The 22,740-nt window shown below is 41.3% G+C and overlaps 1 protein-coding gene across 1 annotated transcript in view; it reads right to left on the minus strand.

The window, feature by feature from the left end:
- Window positions 1–22,740, minus strand: part of SAP130 (Sin3A associated protein 130) — a 99,956-nt gene that overhangs the window by 65,497 nt on the left and 11,719 nt on the right. The window contains 10 exon segments of the mRNA XM_070359927.1: window positions 2,382–2,503; window positions 4,659–4,800; window positions 9,224–9,328; window positions 9,530–9,620; window positions 9,787–9,934; window positions 17,939–18,063; window positions 19,924–20,048; window positions 21,078–21,116; window positions 21,119–21,188; window positions 22,398–22,556. Of these exon segments, the coding sequence (XP_070216028.1) occupies window positions 2,382–2,503; window positions 4,659–4,800; window positions 9,224–9,328; window positions 9,530–9,620; window positions 9,787–9,934; window positions 17,939–18,063; window positions 19,924–20,048; window positions 21,078–21,116; window positions 21,119–21,188; window positions 22,398–22,556 (1,126 nt within the window).

Below are 22,740 nucleotides of genomic sequence, written 5' to 3' on the forward strand. Positions count from 1 at the left end.
AATTTCAATAAATATTTGTGGAATTAATAAATGCATGAATGAATAAACGAATGAATGAAACGGAAAACATCTCTACAACAAGTGAATTTTCAGGAACAATATGAGAGGGATCAATTCCTTGCAAAATATATAGATTATATACCTATAGTCACACACATATATATACAGTTACATATATGTGCCGTCACTTCAATCATGTCCTAATCTTTGCAACCCTACGCACTGTAGCCCTCCAGGCTCCTCAATCCATGGGATTCTCCAGGTAAAAATACTGGAGTGGGTTGCCATACCCTCCTTCAGGGGATCTTCCCAGCCCAGGGACTGAACCTGATCTCTGGCATTGCAGGCAGATTCTTTACCACTGAGCCACTGGGGAAGCCCTATAGTTACATATAGTTATATATCTAGACTTATATATTCATCTTTCCACCTAACTTATAATAGACCAAAAAGATCTCATCTGTAAAAGCAACCAAGACCACGAACAACTGTTCTAATTACTATAAACTATACAGTAAAGTGATCCATATTTGGCAAGATCAGAGGCTATTATATACAAATTTTCCTGTTCTGTTCTTGACTTAAAAATATCTGTTTTAAAATAAGCTAATAAATTCATGATCCTTGAAAACAGGATACTGTCAGCTGGTTTCTAAATGACTTATTCATCTGTGTCCATCCATGTGCAGACTTACACGTTTGACAAATACTACACTACCTCGCATCTGCACCAACAAGGATGGTTTGATACTGGAAGAAACAAAGTACTGATTGTGCTATTTATTTTTCTGTGTTAGTGTCCATCAAGGCTACTGCAGGGGTGAAAAAAGAATAATGTAGACACAGATGACTGGCAGGTTCCCCAATACTTCAGACAGTGTTCTTATGAAGGATTTTTACAATAAAAGTTTATACATAAGTGATAGTGTCTGCATAGTCAGCTCTAGCTCAAGAGAGCCTGCATGCTCTTTTCAGTTGGTTAGCGTTCAGAGAAATATATAGTGGTCATGAATGATTGATGCCTTCTCCAGAAACGTGAAACAACCACACTGTTAGGGAAGTATCAATGGGCTGAGCTAGTGGATGAAGGAAGGAACCTGAAGGCAAGTGATATTACTGATAAAGAGACTCAAAGTTTTCAGCAATCAGTGTAACACACAGACATGCTTCTACAATACTTTTAGCATTCCACTTGTGGCAACAATCAATTAAACAAGATTTTACTTTATAAGATTGCTAATAAAGAACAGTCATGAATTCCTTTTAAAAAGAAAATTTTTAAAAACAAACATTTCCTCCCCCACCCTCAGCAAAAAAAAAAAAATCAAAGCACACACACAAAAAATGTAGAGGTGGAGGAACCTGTTTTCAAAGCTGTTTAAACATCACAGTGTTTGAAAGCTTTAGATTAGCGCTGTCCAACAAAAATATAAGTAATACACGCAATTTTAGATTTTCCAGTAGCCACATTAATAAAATATAGGCCAAATTAATTTTTATGACACATCTCGTTTAACTCAGTATGTCCAAAAAATGATAATTTTAAAATAACAATCTTACTAAGAGTTATTAGTAACGTGTTATAAATTCTCTTTTCCATATGTTTTCAAAATTCAGGGTATATTTTACTCTCAAATCACATTTCAATTCAGAGACTAAATTTTTATCAGAAATACTTGATTTCTATTTTGATTCCATAAAATCAACAATTTTGCAAAAAGTAGCTTCATACTGCTAAGTTGTTCCAAACATATTTGAAATTTCTCTCATTTTAATTTAAAACAAAAAATTCAGTTCTTCATTTGTGCCAGGTCGGCTTCAAATGCCCAATGGCCACAGGCAGCCCTGGCTGCAGCCCCAGAGGCACATGAGAAGGACAACGGCCATAGTCTGACAACCTGGCTTTCTCAGGCCTAAAGTGAGCAGAGGGTCTCACGGCAAAAGATTATACAAACCTTGCAGTTTAAGCATTGTTTACTTTGGATTGGCAAAAAGAACGCTATTAACAAGACTGGATGGTGAATGTTGAGCATAACTGGGCTAACATTAAAAATACAACAAATAACCCATGAAACAGATGACCCATAAGAGTACAGCTTTATTCATTTTTAACTGCACTACCATTTTAAGGGATAACAAAACTTACCATAATTATCCTCAGGGTGGGATAAAATCATGCTAATATCACTAATAAGTAACAACCTTTTACAGTCATAGAAATAGTGATTTACAACCTTAAAGCTTTAGATTTCAGCCTTATCTGACTCTGAAAATTGAAGCCAGAATCATTAAATTCATACTAGTAATACCCACTGATCAATTTCTATCTCATTGCTTGCAAAAACTAAAATGTTAAGTCACCGTAACAGTGGGGTTCATACCTGGATACTGTCGAATGGTGGACACAGAGCTGGTGATTGGGGTGTAGGTGTGAGCAGCCAGTGGGTATGCAGAAGGTGGGTACGTTGGGAGAAAGTACTGGAACTGAACAGGAACAGATGGTCTACAGACGGAACACAGATAATATGAACCAAAATGGTCTACTTCCTTCTTTCCCTTCAAATGGTCGTGTTGCCTACAAACTCTTCATACTTTTAACTGCCTTACCAACATTTCTCAAGTTGTGTCCCAAACAATTATATCAAAGGACACAGACCTAGAGAAAGTAGTATTTTAACATTGATGGACCTAGAGATTATCAATATTAAGTGAAGCAAGTCAGAGAAGACCAATGTCATATATCATCGATATTTGGGATCTAAAATGATACAAAGGAGCAAAACAGAAACAGGCTCACAGAGGCAGAAAACAAACCTGTGGTTACAAAAGGGGCAAGGGGTGAGGAGATGTAAACTGGGAGTTTGGCATTAGCAGATACCAACTACTATATACAAAATAAACAACATGGCCCTACTATGCAGTGTAGGGAAACATATTCAGTATTCTATAATAAACCATAATGGAAAATATGGGAAAAAATGTATACATACACATATAACTGAATCACTTTGCTATATACCAGAAACTAACACAACACCGTAAATCAACCATACCTTGATAAAAACAAACAAAATATCCCCAAGCTGATAAGCGTTTCTAGGGGTGGGATGGGGAGGGAGGTGGGAGGGAGGTTCAAGAGGGAGGGGACATATGTATGCCTATGGCTGATACATGCTGATGTTTGCTGGAAACCAACACAATATTGTAAAGCAATTATCCTTCAACTAAAAATACAAAAATTTAAAATATAAAAAAATAAGCATTTCTACACACCATAATAATCAAACACGAGTATTTAAAAAGGATCCAATCATGAAATCACTGCATACACACTCTGCCTGGTTTTCACTGTGAGGCAGGAGACGTGAACCACAAATACAGAACGTGGGAGGCAGTGGGGTTGAACCAGAGGCACCCGGATGCACTCGTGTTAAAAATGCTATCTACTTCCTACCTCTCCTGCTAAAGGGCCTAGAAGAAATGACAATCCAGTCAAGATAAACAGATCTAATGCCTAGATCTTGGTTCTAAATGATGAAAAGGAATCAGGGCTCAGAGAGATCAAGTTCAAGAGGAGCTACAAGTATTTTGTTGTGGTGAGAAGTAAGGAAGGGCTAGAATGACCAGGACAGTAAAACCCACAGGAACTAGTCCGAAGGGGCTCCCAAGGACCAACCTGGAGACAATTTGAGCATTAATACAGGTGACAGTAATGGATTATAATTATGATAAACAAAACCAAGTCCATGAGCCCATGTGGATTTTTAAAAAATAAAATACAAAACAAAAGAAATAAATGAGGATTGATAAAATTTCTCTACATGAGGATGCCAATCGATAAACATAAAGGAAATGATAGAAAAAAAAATCACTATCTTGCAACCATCATATTGCAAGCATCAACACATCCAGCCAATAATCAACAGAAGCAAAGACTACCGTGTAAAAGTTTACTGGGGAGTAGGATGTCTATAGTCTCAAGGTATTTCCACACAAATTAGTTATTTACAAAGAAGAAAGATATACCTTTACAGTAGAAAAATCTGACAAACATCAACTTCATGAAACAGTGTCGACACAACCAATAATGGGAGAACAGGAGAGCATGAGCCCTGTGGTATACAGCAACGAGAAGAGCTTATCCCCTAACGGCATTCAGCCCCAAAACGCACAGGCTGAATCTAACTATGCGGAACAATCCAACAAGCGCAAACTGAAGAATATTCTGCAAAAACAACTAGCCAATCCATACTCTTCTAAAATGTCAATGTATGAAAGAGACTGGAATGCTAAAGGATCATTTCCGATGCCCATACTGTGGTTAAATAAGAACAGTTTTGTTCTCTGGAGGAAAATGGGAAATTACACTTAGGTATAAAAGGGTCATGATGCTGTCACCCTTACATTCAAAATGGCTCAAAATAAATTAAACCGAGAAATACACAAGGCAAAAAAAACAACGATACTAGAACATTCATCAGAAGGAGAATGAGTAAATACAGCACAGCTTCATTCATAAAATTAAAGAAATCATATACTGTATTGGATTTTCAGGGGTAAATTTGAAAATAAGGAAATATATGCCATATTTGTGGGATAATTTGTTTTACTGAAAAATCAAAACAATTGGTGACATGATGGGGTACATTCCCTCCTACCTATTATCACTGCGGGTTTCCATGGCCACAGGATTTGGAGAGGCTCGATGTCCTGAAATGGGAATCAGGCTACTCCTCTCTGCAGGGTAGTCAGGCTGGATCCGAGGAGACGTGTGTGTGATTTGCTGAGGCACCACCTTAGCTACAAAAAAGTATCGTCCAATTACATTACTGCTCAAATGCTTCTACTGGCATGCTGAAACATTCTCGGTCAGGAACAATCTTAAGAATGCAAATGTTAATAAGAAGCCTAGATATTTAATCAAAATAAAAAATGAAAAGATGAGTACCTATGGGTTCAACTGAATTATTTCAATCTGATAATACACTGATACATTCACAACTGTTACTTGTCAAAGCAGGGTTCAATATTAATCAGATCAGATCAGATCAGTCGCTCAGTCGTGTCCGACTCTTTGCGACCCCATGAATTGCAGCACGCCAGGCCTCCCTGTCCATCACCAACTCCTGGAGTTCACTCAGACTCACATCCATCGAGTCAGTGATGCCATCCAGCCATCTCATCCTCTGTCATCCCCTTCTCCTCCTGCCCCTAATACCTCCCAGCATCAGAGTCTTTTCCAATGAGTCAACTCTTCACATGAGGTGGCCAAAGTACTGGAGTTTCAGCTTTAGCATCATTCCTTCCAAAGAAATCCCAGGGCTGATCTCCTTCAGAATGGACTGGTTGGATCTCCTTGCAGTCCAAGGGACCCTCAAGAGTCTTCTCCAACACCACAGTTCAAAAGCATCAATTCTTCGGCACTCAGCCTTCTTCACAGTCCAACTTTCACATCCATACATGACCACAGGAAAAACCATAGCCTTGACTAGACGAACCTTTGTTGGCAAAGTAATGTCTCTGCTTTTGAATATGCTATCTGGTTGGTCATAACTTTCCTTCCAAGGAGTAAACGTCTTTTAATTTCATGGCTGCAGTCACCATCTGTAGTGATTTTGGAGCCCAGAAATATTAATACTTTATTACAAACATCAGCAAGCGGGCCCTTTCCCCCTGACCTGGCTTCCTGGAAACTTTTTTTTTTTAAAGGAGAAGACTTAAAAAAAAAAAAAAGTGAATACAGAAATGGCAAATACTTTTGATTCTTCTCCAGGGCCCTTAACCAATTAGTAATAATGTAGCTAATTAGTAATGAGATTATTTCAAGCTCAGTTTTCTCATCTATGAGGAAGTCTTCTTTAGATGACCACTTTATTTTTAAAGTCTCTTGAGTGTCCTGTGATTTTGCATATTTTATGGCAAAAATAAAAATAATAGTTTTCAATTTAATTCCACCTGTATAAAGACCCAACCACAGCAATGACAGGCACACAAACAGCGGAGACTGGGCTGGCATCAGCACATCACCCAAAGAACAGCACACTGAGCACCAGCTCCCCACCCCCGCACCCATGCCCAACTAGCTTCCAAGGAAGGCAGCTGGGGAGTCTCTGCAGGAAGACGGTGGGATGCCCAAGTTCACCACTGAGGATGGCCCTGATGTCTAATGCAGACAGAAGTTGGCACGATGCGCTTTTCATCAGTAATAAGTAGAGTCTGTGCTGAGTAAAAAGCAATTAAGCCTTGTTTTGTCAGTATGCCCATAAAAGGGAGGAGAAAAAATAATGCTTCCAATAGGGAAGTACCTGTCATTTGGTAGAGTAGCTAAGCAGAGGTTGGTTACCACAAACACACACATGAAAAATATTTTTACTTTTTCCTAATTAAAAATGTCTTCAATTATTAAAAAAAAAAAAAAAAAACCCTTCAGGAAAATCACAATGCAGAATTCATAAATTGGGGCTATTTTCAAAGATGATTCCTGTTTTCTGAACACCATGATCACCTAATCTGAGACGACTGTCATGTGTAGAGAAAAATAAGGATGTCATTCCACTGGAAACAGGCATTTATGGCAGGAAGGAACCCTATGCTTACGGTTAATCAGACTTTTTCCCCTGATCCAATACTTTCCTAGTAATAACAATGGCTGAATCCAATACTTAATCTCACCTGGAGAAAGCAAGTGACACAGAAAACACTCAGGTGGCTTTAATACACCTCTTATGCCCCTAACTTGAAAATCAATACTCCGAGGGTTCTTATCAGGTATCCCTTCTGAATCGAGGCACTTCTATACAGGGATCCTATTATGATGTAACAAATATTTGGATTATTACACAAGAGGAAAACAAAACTAGAGCAAAAATCCTGATGGAACTTAGACAAAATCACATTAAGTGGCAGATGTTTAAATCTGTTTGGACACGTCTGTCAAATGATTTTCATATCTAGAATTTAGTAAATGGTGAAACATCGAAGATAAATGAGCTAGAGAATATAACCACAGACTACAGTTAGAGAATGTAACTGCAAATACTCAGAAGAGGCAGAATTGGTAGGTTCAGCCAAATGAATGAAATTTGTCTCCTAGTACTTTTGGTGAGTTTACTTCCACAATATTACTCTTAGGAAGATAGAGTGACATTAATAAAAACTGATCTCTAAATAATTCTTCACAGAGAGGGTTCAAGACACAACCAGAGAGCCCCTCCAGGGTACACAGCTCCTCTTTACTGGTCTGATTTTCTTCATAGCTACACATTCCCTAGTGAGACTCTCGACTATAAAATGAAAAGAAAGGGCTTGGCTCTGACTTTATACAGTGCTGAGGATGACTGATGACACTGTTAGGTGCAGCCAGAAAATAATCTGAAATGGCAACATGGAACAGTCAGCGATCTTCTTCAATGTAAGCGCTTTAATGCTAGATACGCCACCCCCAAACTTCACAGAAGTGATGTTAAATTCAGAGGGGTGGGAAAGAAGTTTGGGCTCTCTAATGCCAAGCCACAGTGAGCAGGAGCGTGAGAAAGACCACAGTATCCTCTCGCTAAGAGCGTGCTGTGGGGCTGAGCACCAGTTTAGGGGCTGGCACTCTGGCTTCTCTGAAAAACGGAGCAAGTTTCCTGGGTCCTACCGATATTCTGGAAATGTGCCCTCAAAGTTTGCTACGAGGGCTGTGGAAGCTCTAGCCTGTCACATGCACAAAGGAAGGACGCGGGGAGGGAGGGCCAACCTCAGAGCTGGGACACAGCAGGCTAGGGAGTCACCCTTGTGTGTCTGGTCACCAGGTCTCTACTTTGAAAAGCACAGCATGTTATAAATACAGCAGCTGTCTCGTATCTTTAGGAGTGAAGGAAGTAAGACGGCACACTCACTGTTACAGAACCAGGGCCCAGTCAACACTACCAACCTGAAACCTGTGACTTGTGGGTTAAAGAGGGGCGTGTTCTGCCGCACACACCACAGTTTCTGCTTTGGAAGCTCTGAAGTGAGCTATCAGCTCTGAGGACCGGTGTTGGCAACTCGCGGGCCAAACCTTGCTGTTGCCTGTTTTGGCCCATGAACGAACAATGGGTCTACATTTTTAAACGGTTGGGGGAAAATTAAACAGAAGAATATTTTGTGACAGGTGAAAATGATATGATATTCAAATTTCCATGCCCATTAAACGTCTTACTGAAACACAACCACACTCTTTTGTTTACCTAGGTGGCTTAGACGGTAAAGCGTCTGCCTGCAATGTGGGAGACCCAGGTTCGATTCCTGGGTCAGGAAGATCCCCTGGAGAAGGAAATGGCAATCCACTCCAGCACTCTTGCCTGGAAAACCCCATGGACGGAGGAGCCTGATAGGCTACAGTCCATGGGGTGGCAAAGAATCGGATACGACTGAGCGACTTCACTTTCACTTGTCTATAGCTAGGTGGCTGTACACACTTATGAGGCCTGCAGAACCTGAGGCATTTATGATCTGGCCCTATGGAAAAAGGCTGCCAATCTCTTCTCTCATTCACTCAAGTCTGGCTGCCAAAACCTTAACAGATGTTTTTCCTGGCCACACTGAATGGCTTACAGGATCTTTATTTCCTGACCAGGGATCCAACCCAAGCCCTGAGAGTGAAAGTGCTGAGTCCTAACCACGAGACCACCAGGGAAATCGCTCAAAGATTCTTAATAATGAAAATATACACATATTTAAAGGGGGAATAAACAAAGCCTGGAAGGAATTTTAGGGTGGTCATGAAGTACTCTGGGTGTCACTCAAGACAAGAATCTTGGGGAAGTGACTTGAGGTTTACCATTCTTCCCACTGTTGCATCACCCAGAGATTTTTCCCGAACAACCTATTAGTGTACAAGTTCCTTCCATTCCTGATTTTTGCTTCTTTCTTGCTTTTCCTATTGTTCCTCTCAAACTTTTACCAGTGAAGTTAATTTATTTTTTTAAAAGGTACACATAGAAGAGGCAAAGTTTGATGAGGAAGTCCAAAGTGGAGTTAAAATAGTTTATTTTGAGCTCTCAAAGACTGTTACCTTTTCTTGCTCTACCATCAAAATGCCAAATCTGTATGTCAAATAATATTCAAAGTTAAAAGTCAGCGTTGCTTTGAAAATTAACAGTAAAAAAAAAAGTCAACACTAACCATCTATATGAAGACCCAGTCAGATGGGCTGAAAAATTCCTTGTAAGCGTCTGTCTGCACATTGCATGACACTTACCAACTGGTATGTTTGAGGTGGTCACGGCAGTAGCATGTGACGAATGTGAAGGCATTGTCATGGTAACAATTGTACTTGTTGGAGCTTGTGTGTGTGATACTGATCCTGGAACAAGAGAGAAAGGGAAATTCTTCAACAATGGCCTCTGTGCATTTATTACATACTCTCAAAATCCCAAGATTTTGGGAAAAGTTAAGAGAATTTTTCTAGCCTAATTCTCATTCTCTGCCTGAAACTGAGAAGTAAAAATGGAACCCACAACTTATGCCTCCTTACCTGGCAGAAAGAGCAGGGTTGCTGACTTACCGGCCGTGGTTGCAGAAGGAATGGTGTTGGTTGCCAAAATAGGAGCTACTGTTGCTGCAGCCACTGGTGTGCCAGTACTGAAGATCGTTTTCTGTGTGTGGAACAGCCCATAACACAATTATAAACAAGAACTTCTCCCACTCAATCTCCTTTAAAAGCAACCATTCCCTTCAATATTGCCAGGCTTTAAGCCAGACTTGCACAATTCTGGTTTTAACCCACAGAGTATACAGATGGCTCTTCACCTCTGGTTTTACCTGCGCCATGGTATGCAGCTGCTGTTTTGGTGTTCCCAGCGCAGGGTGAGATGGCAGTGTGATTCTTGTTGTCACATCCCGTGACTGGGCAGGACGCTGAATACTAATTGCTGCAGACGGTGGATGCTGGAGAGACAGAGTTGGCCGACTGGGAAGACAGAAAAGACATGACAATCTATGACTTTTCTCCAGACATAATGCAGGCAGTCTTGTGTAAGATCAGTCAGAGTTTTACTTTTTCACACGTCTATGAAGTCCACAGGTGAACCAATAAACTTAACTGTCCATCGATTTTCTCTCTTTAAACTGCCATAACCTTTCATCTGGAAAGGTATCAAGATGTGTGCGATCTAAGTCGCTTCAGTCGTGTCCGACTTTTTGCAATGCTATAGACTGTAGCCTGCCAGGCTCCTCCGTCCATGGGACTCTCCAGGCTAGAATACTGCACTCAGTTGCCATGCCCTCCCTCCAGGGGATCTTCCCCCTCCCAGTAACCAAACCCATGTCTTTTATGTCTCCTGCACTGGCAGGTGGGTTCTTTACCACTACCACCACCTGGGAAGCCCACGAACCAAATAAATTAATCCTTAATCATCTGAGTATCTTCAACATTAATAATCAACACTCTCTGACAATCTCGAGCAAGTATTATTATAATAAACACACTTCACTCTGTGAACAAAGTGAAGATAAGGTTCTAACTGTTATGAGGGAAGATTACAGAAAACCCTGATTAAAAGTTTAACCTTGATCCCTGAAGCACTTCTTTCTTCCCCCAGTTTTATATCATCCCTTACCATATGATAAAGTTACAGTTATGAATGCCTAATTGAAAAGGATATCAACACAGACAGCATGTCAAATTAAGTGGCAGCAAGCTACTGAAATTACAAAAATGGTAAGATAATTGAAGCTGAATTCCAATTAGAGAGAGGGAGAATGGGCTATTTAATAAATGATGCTGGGAAGACTATGTAGTCATTTGAAAAAAATAAGACTGAATCCCTACCTTCACACAATACACCAGGATAAATACGAAAATAATGAAAGGTTTAATGGAAAAAAAACATACACATGAAAAAAATATAGAATTTTTTTTATAGCCTTGGAGTGGGGGAGAGCTTTCTAACAATCTAACAAAAATTTGAGATTTTTGGTCTCAAAATCCAAAAGCTATAAAAGATCAATGAACTTAACTCTAAACAAATAAGCAAAGTTCCTGAAACACACTACAAGCAAAGTATCATAAAGACTCATAGATGAAAGTGTAATCTTAATATACTAACAACTCCTAGAAATCCAAGAGAAAAATAACAGTCCAATAAAAAAAGAGGCCAAGGATATGAGTAGGCAGTTTGCTAAAAAGAAAACAAAAATGGCCCCTTAACAAAGTGCAAAGACTCTAAGTCTTAATCAGAGGAAGAGAAATGTAATTTAAAAGACACTGATATAGCATCATTCACCTATCAGATTGGCAAAAATCCTCAAAACTCACAGTGTACTCTGTTGTTTAAGCTGTAAGGGAACGGGAAATTTTAAATATTCTGGAGGCAGTGTGAATTGGTACAAACCCTAAGGAAGGCAATTAAGACACAGGTATCAAAATTACAATCACATTCATTTTGTGATCACTTTTGGGAATTTATCCTACAGATTTCTTGCACACATGCATTAGGACCTAAGTATAAAGTTATTCACTGTAATATGATTTATGATAGTACAGGACAGGAAACAAACCTCAAATCCTTTTATACAATGGATCATCATATTGGTCCTAAAAGAACAATGAAATTCCACATACTGAAAAGAAAAACTTTCAATATATGTTGCCATAAATATATATATATATATATATATAATATATATATAAAAACCAACCCAAAGAGGAATATATGAATTATGAGACTCACACGCAGCTAGCTGCAGTGAGAGCAGCTTAGGAATCCATGAATTATACAATTTTGGGGGTAAAAGGATAAAAGTTAAGCACTGCATTTGAGTTCAACTGCAGTTATGAAACACTAGAAGGATACCCCCAAAGCTATTAACATGTTACCTTACAAAGGCAAAGGGAAAGGATCACAGGAACCTAGCAGACGGGGGATAGAGGAGTGATACTCCTTACTGCACACCTTTTTATGCTTTTGGAACCATGTGAATATAGATTAGGAGGAAGAAAACATGAAAATTTAAGCTGTAAAGGTGATGTGACTGGGATCTCATGTATCCAAACTAAGCAATGGTTTCACCATAGGGATCCTCTCTCAAAATGCTTTAAAATCAGACCTGGTGGGATATTAGTGAATGGGTTTACAAACTGAATTTAAGAGATAAGACCCAGTATAGTTCTTCAAAGTGAGGAGTATACTCTGACCCAGTAAACCAAAATGGTCTGTAATAGTGGGAGATGACATTAAAGTAGAACCTGGACCCTGACCAGTTTCAAGATCCAAGAGGCAAGGCATGAACTAGGACTTGCACAGATACAGATAAGCTCCACAGGGCAACTGTGTGGTGAAACTCAGGAAGAGAGAAACTGCCATTTTCAGCAGTGCATTTTCATTGGCAAGAGAGAAGTAATGGCCAAAACCCCTCAAAACAGCATCCCGAGTCTTCAGGAAAACTTCTAACCCAGTACAGAGCTCGCCTACAAGAACCAACTACAGACGGTTGGTTGGTCCAGAGTAAGTTCATTCAAAGATTAGGATTCAGAAAAGCAGCAGCACAGTATCTACTTAAAGATGGTGCAAGAAAAAAGGTGGACAGAAGTGAGGGTGTCCACTGTAAATGTTCTCACCAGGCAGATGGAAACTGTGCCATGAATTAAGGAAGTGAATGTCATTCCTGCTTCTATGGAATGAAAACGCAAAGCAGAGACCTAGGAGCTCACTTGAAGTGACAACGAGACAACAGAAGACAAAATAAAAGGGCAGCACTTGAGAGAGAACCAGAAAAAAAACATTCAGCTGTGTCAGGAATGAAGGCAGAATTAGCAGTAGAGCTTGAGACACAGTCCTGAGGGTTTGGTAAGGGGCAGAAAAACCATGAGAAGAGTAAGCAGTCAAGAGAGGAAAAAAATAGTTTAAAAGGGTTAGACAAGGAAGTCATGCAAAAAGATCCAACAAGCACATCATCAGATGTTCCTCCCCACCCCAAAAAATAGAACAAAATTGAATAAATATAAAAAGATACAATTCACAAAAACTTTCATAAATACAGTGTTATGGTGTAGATTAAAAAGGCACATCATATTCCAGAACAAACCGATACATAATGGTAATGGTGAAACATGTCCTAATAAAGTTCTTGAAATTCAAAGACAAACAAGGTTAAAAAAAAATCAGGCTATAGACTATGCAGCTCTAGAAAGCAGAGGGAAAATATCTCATGAAAATACTCATGGAAAAAAATACAGAAACCAGGACTTCCCTGGTGGTCCAGTGGTTAAGAATCTGCCTGCCACTGCATGAGAAACAGGTTCAACCTCCGCTTTGGGAAGACTGTACATGCTGCAGGGCACCCAAGCGCATCTGCCACAACTACTGAGCTCACGCTCTAGAGCCCAAGAGCCGTAACTACTGCAGCCCGCACGCTCCAAAGCCTGTGCTCGACAACAAGAAAACCCACAGCAACGGGAAGCCTGTGCACCCCAACTAGCGAGTAGCCTCTGTTAGCCCCAACTAGACAAAGTCCATGTGTAACAATGAAGACCCAGTACAGCCAAAATGAATAAACAAATAAAATTTAAAAGAAAAAATAACACAGGAACCAAAAAAGTTCTTTATCTGCCAAACTATTTTTTAAGTGTAAGGATATTCATCTGGGAAACAATTTAGAGCATGTGAAAATTCAAAATATTGGATCTACAGATACAATATCCTTTCGGCCCTTGGCAAAAGAGAATAAATTTTGTTCCAGTAAGTGATGAAGAACAACAAAAAAATGATCAAAGAACTGGCAGACAGGACTGAATTTATTTAACAGATGAAGACATACCACTTAAATTTCTTTGGAAATTTCCTTTCTTTTTCCAGTTCTTGAACTAATTTAATTATCTTCCGTTTATTGGATCTTTTAGAGTGCGGTACAGTTCAATGAAATCATCTGGGCCAGGTGATTTTCTGGGAGATAGTGCTTTGAAATTTTCTATGTTTTTCTATGGAAATCGGTCTGTTTAAACTTTCTGTCTCTAGAATTTAAGTTTATTTGGCTGAGTCGGGTCTTAGCTGGGGCACGTGGGCCCTTCATTGCATCATGTGGATCTTTCATTGCCTAGTTATGGCACACAGGCTCAACAGTTGTGGTGTGCAGGCTTAGCTGCTCTGAAGCATGTAGGCTTCTAGGTCCCTGACCAGGGCTCAAACGTGCATCCCCTGCATGGCAAGATGAGTTTTTAACACTGGACCACCAGGGAAGTCCACCATCTATCTCTAGAATTTAAAGGGAATTAGACATTAGAATTGGTTTTACAAAAGGCAGAGGAACCAGAGATCAAATTGCCAATATCCGTTGGATCATCGAAAAAGCAAGACAGTTCCAGAAAAACATCTGTTTCTGCTTTATTGACTATGCCAAAGCCTCTGACTGTGTGGATCACAATAAACTGTGGAAAATTCTGAAAAAGATGGGAATACCAGACCATCTGACCTGCCTCTTGAGAAATCTGTATGCTGGTCAGGAAGCAACAGTTAGAACTGGACATGGAACAACAGACTGGTTCCAAATAGGAAAAGGAGTACGTCAAGGCTGTATATGTCACCCTGCTTATTTAACTTATATGCAGAGTACATCATGAGAAACGCTGGGCTGGAAGAAGCACAAGCTGGAATCAAGATTGCCGGGAGAAATATCAATAACCTCAGATATGCAGATGACACCACCCTTATGGCAGAAAGTGAAGAGGAACTAAAAAGCCTCTTGATGAAAGTGAAAGAGGAGAGTGAGAAAGTTGGCTTAAAACTCAACATTCAGAAAACTAAGATCATGGCATCTGGTCCCATCACTTCATGGCAAATAGATGGGGAAACAGTGGAAACAGTGGCTGACTTTATTTTTGGGGCTCCAAAATCACTGCAGATGGTGACTGCAGCCATGAAATTAAAAGATGCTTGCTCCTTGGAAGGAAAGTGATGACCAACCTAGACATATGAAAAAGCAGAGACATTACTTTGCTAACAAAGGTCCGTCTAGCCAAGGCTATGGTTTTTCCAGTGGTCATGTATGGATGTGAGAGTTGGACTATAAAGAAAGCTGAGCGCTGAAGAACTGATGCTTTTGAACTGTGGTGTTGGAGAAGACTCTTTAGAGTCCCTTGGATTGCAAGGAGATCCAACCAGTCCATCCTAAAGGAGATAAGTCCTGGGTGTTCATTGGAGGGACTGATGTTGAAGCTGAAACTCCAATACTTAGGCCACCTGATGCGAAGAGCTGACTCATTAGAAAAGACCCTGATGCTGGGAAAGATTGAGGGCAGGAGGAGAAGGGGACGACAGAGGATGAGATGGTTGGATGGCATCACTGACTCAATGGACATGGGTTTGGGTGGACTCCGGGAGTTGGTGATAGATAGGGAAGCCTGGCATGCTGCAGTTCATGGGGTCGCAAAGAGTCGGACATGACTGAGTGATTGAACTGAACTGAGACATTTGAAATTTATCATAGTTATGGATCATTTAAACAGAAAAAAATCATTTGATCATTACAGTTTATGTCTGTTTAACTCCCTAGTGCATTTCTAATGCCTAGAGTAGTGACTGGCTCAGAGGGGGTATACAACACATATTTGTTTTATGAGTGAAGAGATAGTGTTATATGCTGAAAATATATCTGACAAAGTTCAACATCCATTTTTTTAGTAAAAACACAATACACTGGAAAAGAGATAATTCAACATAGTTTAAAGAAAAAAAACCTAACCCTGAATTTCATCACACCATCTGAATGTATTAATTTTTTAAAGGTGCTATAAAGTTAACATGAATAACACAGTCTATTTTATAGTGGGCAATTATATCTCTTTGTACCTCAGACAATATAGTCTATTACCAAAAAGTAAAGTGTCTTCATTTTATTGAAAAGGAGACTAAGGATTAGATTAACTTTAAAACTTGCTGAAGGTTACACATGGAGAAGGAAATGGCAATCCGCTCCAGTGTTCTTGCCTGGAGAATCCCATGGACAGAGGAGCCTGGTGGGCTACGGTCCATGGGGTCACAAAGAGTCAGACACGACTAGTGACTAACACAGAAGTCACTAGTAAATGACACAACTAGCAAATGACAGAGCTAGTGGTTGAAGTTAAGTCCTAGGCACTTTCCTGCATTTAAGTGTCACTGTCTTCAGAGTTCTGTTCCAGGCCCTCTTCTCATTGTATTTATTCCCCCTGGATAGACTCAGTTACCTAAAGCTTCACTACAGCCTGTATTAATGACGTCAAAATCCTGTATCTCAGGCAAAGACATCTCTTCAATAACCTGTTGCCACAGCCACTTGATTAATCATTTCACAGATAAACTCAGTATCCCAAAACTCAACCTTCTCTCTAAAATCTGCTTTCTTTCCCTTGCCTTCTTTTCATTTACTTGGTCAAACAAGGAAGAAACCAAGAAGGCACCTCAGACTGTTTCCAACTGATAGACAAGTCTTACAGATGGTCTCTAGTTCTTGACAGCTCTGCTCTACACGTCCACTACCCCTTCTTTTGTTCAGCGAATCATTTCTTGTTTACACTGCCAAAAGCCCCTTCCCTGGCACCCACATAAGCAATGGCAAGAATCAAGACAGACCACTAGAATTCTGCATGCTCCCAGGAAGACTCACCCTGCTGCCTTCCCCCATGGCCCTCCAAGCATATTAATGGTGAAGGCTGTGAGGACAAATAACATCGTGTCTTATCCCTACTGAGTCATTCACAAAAAACACTGGTGGGCATCCCTCACTGACCAGACTCTTTCCTGTATGGTCTGTAAATCAACTGTACTATCTTCATTTTTCAAACATTCAATCTTTCCGCTATACCCTCTGGACTCACAATTGGTCTTTATCGAAATCCCCTATATCCTCAACCTCTTCTGTGAATATATCCCCTATCTTCCTGCCCTAATGAATCTTGGTCTTCCCTTGAGAACACCGCCTCCCTCAACAGACCTCTCAAGTGGAAGCCATTTTCTCTCTCAAAAACTTCTTCCTTATCCACGCTTTCTTCCTAAATTATATCGTCCAGAACTCTTCCATGGACCCCAGATTCACATGTTAACTTTTCTCAACATCTCCACTTGGGGGGCTCAGAAGTCAGCACAACCATAAAATGCCCCAAATCAAAGTCTGGAATTCCTGCCCCAAACCTGCTCCTCACATTGCTTCTCATCTCAAGTTAAGGCAACTCCACTCTCCCAGCTGCAGAGCCAACCAGTGCTGCCATAATCCTTACTGTTCTCATTCTCCCATAACCCCATACGTAATTCCTCACAAACCCTCTTGACTACCTGCAGAATTCTATTCAGAATCTAACTATGTCTTCTCACCTCCAACGATCATCTCTCTGGATTCCTGCCATCCCCTTCTAAACAATGTTTCTAACTTGGCCTCCTCGCAGCCTACTCTCTCCAGCAACCAGGCTGATCCAACTAATTCAGATTATGGTGATGCTTTGCTCCAAACTCTGCTAAGGCTTCCCTGTGCTGTCTCAGGGCCTTTGCTTTTACTGCTCCCACTGCCTAGAACACTCTTATCCCAGACGGCTCATTTACCGTATCTTTCCATTTTCTGTTCAAATGTATCCCTATCAACAAAGCCCTCCCTGATCACCTTATATGAAATAGTAAGCCCCTTTGCACTGCCTACCTGTCACTCCAAATCCCATTTGCCTTACCTAATTTTTTCCCAAAGCACTCTCTGCCACCTGAAAAAACATATATTTTTCAGTTGCATGTCTCCAGTCACAGTTTCAAAAAGAGAAACTCTATAAGGGCAGGAATTTCTTTTTATTTGTTCATGGCTTTAACCTCAGTATGGAGAACACTACCATGGCTCATTAAAAAAAAAAAGCACTCAATAAATATTGAGTAGAATGAAGGAATGAAAGAAGGAAGAGAAAAGAGGAGATAAGAAGGGAAGATGACAAGATGGCTGATCTTCAGATCCCCAAATATACCTAAGTGTGGAATCAGTGGCATGGGCTGCTGTCGTAGTAATGACTGGAGACTGAGCTCTGGTGGCTGACACGGTTGCTACCACAGCAGGAGGGATGGTATTAGAGGTGGTCACAGGTGGACGAGACTACCAAGAGAAGAGAAAAAAAAAATACTTCACTTAAAAAGCGAAATAAAGTATGCCAAACACTACAAGTATAATGTGAACCCTGGGCCTCTAATAAGTGTGTTTATACCCAAATGAAAGTAAACTCTAACCATTCTCATTAAGGAACTCTTTTTAAGAGATAGGCTGTTAGAAGGCAAAGAGTCAGAATTGTCCAAAAAAAACCAATTCTGACTGGACAGTACACAAGTCCCTCCTTTTCCAATATGACCAGATTCAAAATTCTGTCCTACTATTAGTACAAACTGGAAGCTAACCCTTCAGCTCTGGTTACCACAGATCTGGTGCTGGTCCGAGAGTAGACACTTTTCATGACTATGCAATCCTGCACAGAACTAGATGGAACTGCTGGCTCGCACGCTAAAAGTGAGTACCTGGAAACAGCATTCTTTACCCAAGGAAGATGCAGGTCCCAGATGCTCTCATGTGGATATACTTCCCTCACTCCTACGTCCGAGTGTCAAATCTTCACCTGCAAACTAATTCCACACTGGACTGCCCTTGTCTGCTGTCAGCTCCATCAGCTGAGCTCTAGAGCAGTCCCTCTTTCCCGATCCTGACACGTGCAGGCAGCCAGGCAGGCTCTGTCCACTCCTGCTCTGCTCCTCACCTGCAGACCTCTGCCCACTGCACTGCTCTTACGGTCTGTCATCTCACACTGGGTCTGCTGCACTGTCTTCTCACTCCTGCTCTGCTCCTCACCTGCAGGCCTGCGCCCACCGCCCTGCTCTTACGGTCTGTCGTCTCACACTGGGTCTGCTGCACTGTCTTCTCACTCCTGCTCTGCTCCTCACCTGCAGGCCTGCGCCCACCGCCCTGCTCTTACCGTCTGTCGTCTCACACTGGGTCTGCTGCACTGTCTTCTCACTCCTGCTCTGCTCCTCACCTGCAGGCCTGCGCCCACCGCCCTGCTCTTACCGTCTGTCGTCTCACACTGGGTCTGCTGCACTGTCTTCCTCACTAGCGAGCGCCTTACCTTGGTTCTCTTCTTTTTCCAATCCTTCCTAACATATACTTCTGGGGCCCTAGTCTAGTCTCCAAATGTTTTTCATTAGCCAGCAAGACCTTTTGTTTTAATGTGAATGCTCTAGGCTAGATATCGCTTACTCCACCTTCTAATCAGCACTTTCCTGCACTATCTTAAAGCTGTTTCACACATGCTGCCAGCCTTGCCCCTAAAGGCACTGAACTTCCATGTTCTGTATACAGTTCAGCCAGATTAAACTTTCAGAGATATTTCTTTGATCATCTATCACTGTATTTAAAAAATGAAGTAGCTCTCTACCATGTAAAAAACCAAGTTTATACTCTTAAGAGTCTCAAATTTAGAGACATGGTACCACACAGTATATTTCAGTAGCACTGAGGCCACAGATTTCCTTGAAAAAAGTGGAAAGGCATGAACCGTCTTCTTCAAAACAGATACATATGTGCATAAAAATGTGCTTAAAAAGTTTACAGGTTCATATATCCCTATCCAAATTAGAATTACTTAGTTCTAACTAGTGTTTACTCCACACTGTGTACAACCAACCACCAGCTTTCTTGCCTTGTTCAGAACACTGCTCTCTTCACTCCCTCTTCACTTCTCTGAATTCCCACTGCCACACCCATCCCAACAGAAAGCCTGGCCTCCCTACCTCTCTCCTAAATTCTCACAGCAGACCACATGACACTGTATATAATTCAGCCTGCTCTACATCCTGGCAACTAGATCGGAAGTCACTTAAAGTTTAAGGACTCATGCAGTGCCCAGCAGAGCGAATAGCTCAGAGCAGGCCCTTAACACTTGCTGGCTGACTCCCCGCAGCCCCGGCGTGCCTGGATGGGCTGGTGGATGATGTGCTGCACTGCTGGCTGAGCTGCAGCAGCGTTTGGCAGCTGCGAAGTGGGTCTCAGGACCGTGGTCACTTTAGAACTGGACATCACTGCAGCAGCAGCTGCACCTGGAGAAAGAGCAGTTTTTCATTAGTATGGCGTCTGGGCTCACAATTTAAACAGCTGCAATTATATCCCCCAGAAGCTCAGTATGTCAGTATTTTGAGTGTTTTATGTGTATTTCCCATTTCATCACGTAGGAAATTAAGAAATTAAGAAAATGTGCAGTCAAGGCCCGAAGTTGAGGTTAACAATCTGTATTGCTTCTTTGAGGATGTTCTTCAGTGAAACCGGCTTTTTGGTCTAACTACAGGTGTTCAGCAGTGCAGCACAGCACAGTGCTGCTGCCCTGGTTTAGGCCGAGGCTCCGGCAGGTGCTGCTGCCCTGGTTCAGGCCGAGGCTCCGGCAGGGAAACCACCGGGCAGCTGCATTTGCGTGAACCACGACCGCCCTGCACCGTCAGTGCCCACGTCAGCACAGAGAGGGCACATGTATTAGTTTTGACCTCACCAGCCTCCCCTGCAGTATCTGAACTTCATCCTGAGAACCACTAAGGTATGTTAAGAGAGAGCATCCACTAGCATGCTTCTGCCAAAATAATTTCATCCTCTCTCATAGGTGGTGACAATTTCTGACCAAGTAGTTGAAAACTCTCACTAAACTTAATACTGTAGAAACTATTAGAATGTAATGGTAAGAACAAATTCAGCTTATTGCCAGATGAACAAAGAGATCTGAGTAACCACTTCCACTAAACTTCAAAAATGCTCAGTATTAACATTTGTGAGTTATTTATTAAAAAGGAAGACCATATTTAGATTACCATAGCTTTTAGGAGCTCCTCATTACTAAAGGACAATTTTTAGACCATACTAAAAACCTGAATTGCTTTAAGTTTACACACAGACACATACTTGTTATTACTATAATAAGCAACTATTAGACCATGCTAAAAATGTGCATTTATCTAAGTTTATTTTTCCTGTCCTGCAGCTTCAAAAAGCTCATTCTGGATATGCTTTGTGTTACCGTATTTTTTACCAAATGTATACCTGTCATTGCCTTTCAAGAGTTTCAACAAAACACGCAGCCTTACCTCGAGGTAAATGAGAAGCTCCAATGTGAAGAGGGGGCCCGGAGCATTGCTGCGGATAATAGACATCTGTACATTTGTGGTCATGATGTGATGCAGGTTACTGGGGTGTCCCTTCAAAGAACAGGATGGGATGTTATTTCCAAGTGTCTGGTCTTAGCCATGAGTGCTTAGGCATTGCTTCTGGGAAGCCAGCTACCTCTAAACGTGGGTTGGGTTGCTCCTTGTAGATAGTGAGCACCCAAGGGATAGGACGTTAGCTTTCTTTACGCAGCACACTGCACGATGGCCTAGGCCAGCAGGCATGTGGTGACGGGGGACCCATCGGCTGCCTCGGGTCTAGCTGCTGCTACATCCCTGTCACTGATGACACACCTGACCAAATCCCTGCAGACACCCGCGTTGCCAGCAGTAGTCTTTCTCTATTTGTTTTCTCTATCTTGTTCTATCTTCTCTATCTTGGCCAATAGCTTACTTCTTCTTACTCTCACTATTTCCTCTGCATGCCACTAAATTCACGCATTCTTTATGCCAGCCAGGATTTCTAAGTAAATTGAGTCAATATCCAATGGGCATTCCCCTGCGAGTTCTTCAGCTCAACCCTCAGTGTCCCTTCCTCCCACTCGCCCAACCCTGATGCCAGTGCTTCTCAGGTGGACGTTTCAACACTTCTGGGAGTATTCAGCAGTGTGACAAAATGAAAAAACCACAGTGCGTCTTTTTGGAATACCGATTTTTTTCTCGTAAACTTTAAGGAGAAGTTCTGAGATTCAGTTTTCATTGGTAATTTAAAATTTTTAAAGAAATAAAATGCATATCATGGAGGAGGATTACAATTTTTAAAAATGAAGCTAAATATGAGACTTTAAAATAAATGTTCACGACTGGTAGGCTGCTGAGGGAACCTGTTAGTTCCCCAAAAGATACACATTATGCTCCTCAGAGAATAACCTAGAGAAGCACTGCTACTGTGAGGCTGTTCTTAACCCACTACAGTTCTGTACCTGTAAACCAAGCACAAATGGACTCTGAGCTCAAAGTCATGGGCTGTCTTATCTAGGTTTGTTTCTCACACTGCGGATGGAACCTTGCACAGAGCAGATACTCAATACATATGGGCTAAATGACAAGACCACTGTGCGTGTTGGCCTTACTCCCTATGCCATCCCTCTCTGTCAATTCTACTCTCGTCCTCTTGCAGATACTGTGACTAGTTAATTTTTTAACTTAGTCCAGGGCCTAATGTACTGCTGGCATTCAATAAATAATGATCAACACTCTGGCATCTCAGTTGGAAAATCAGCAAATTAAGAGGAAGAAAACCTGTTGTCCACTGATTGTTGCCACAGGAATGGCTGAAGCTTGAGGGATGCTACTCTCCATGGTAACGGTAACCTGCCCTGGAACCTTGGGGGGAAGTGACAAGGCAGAAGGTGGAGCAGGAGCAATGGGACGGCTAGGCATGGTGGGCTTCGGGGGCGGCTGCAAACAGAAAACCACATGAAACATATCAATAGCTTTTTACTAGTGATGCGTTTCATTCTATATACGCACACAAATCAAACCTGGAGAATGCCACGAAAGATGCTAGAAGCCTTGTATATTTTATCTCTTAGCATCACAGCCTTTCCATTGAAGTACTACCGTTTCCATTTTACAGATGTGC

Source organism: Bos mutus, chromosome 2 (assembly GCF_027580195.1).
Source record: "Bos mutus isolate GX-2022 chromosome 2, NWIPB_WYAK_1.1, whole genome shotgun sequence".
Taxonomy (NCBI): domain Eukaryota; kingdom Metazoa; phylum Chordata; class Mammalia; order Artiodactyla; family Bovidae; genus Bos; species Bos mutus.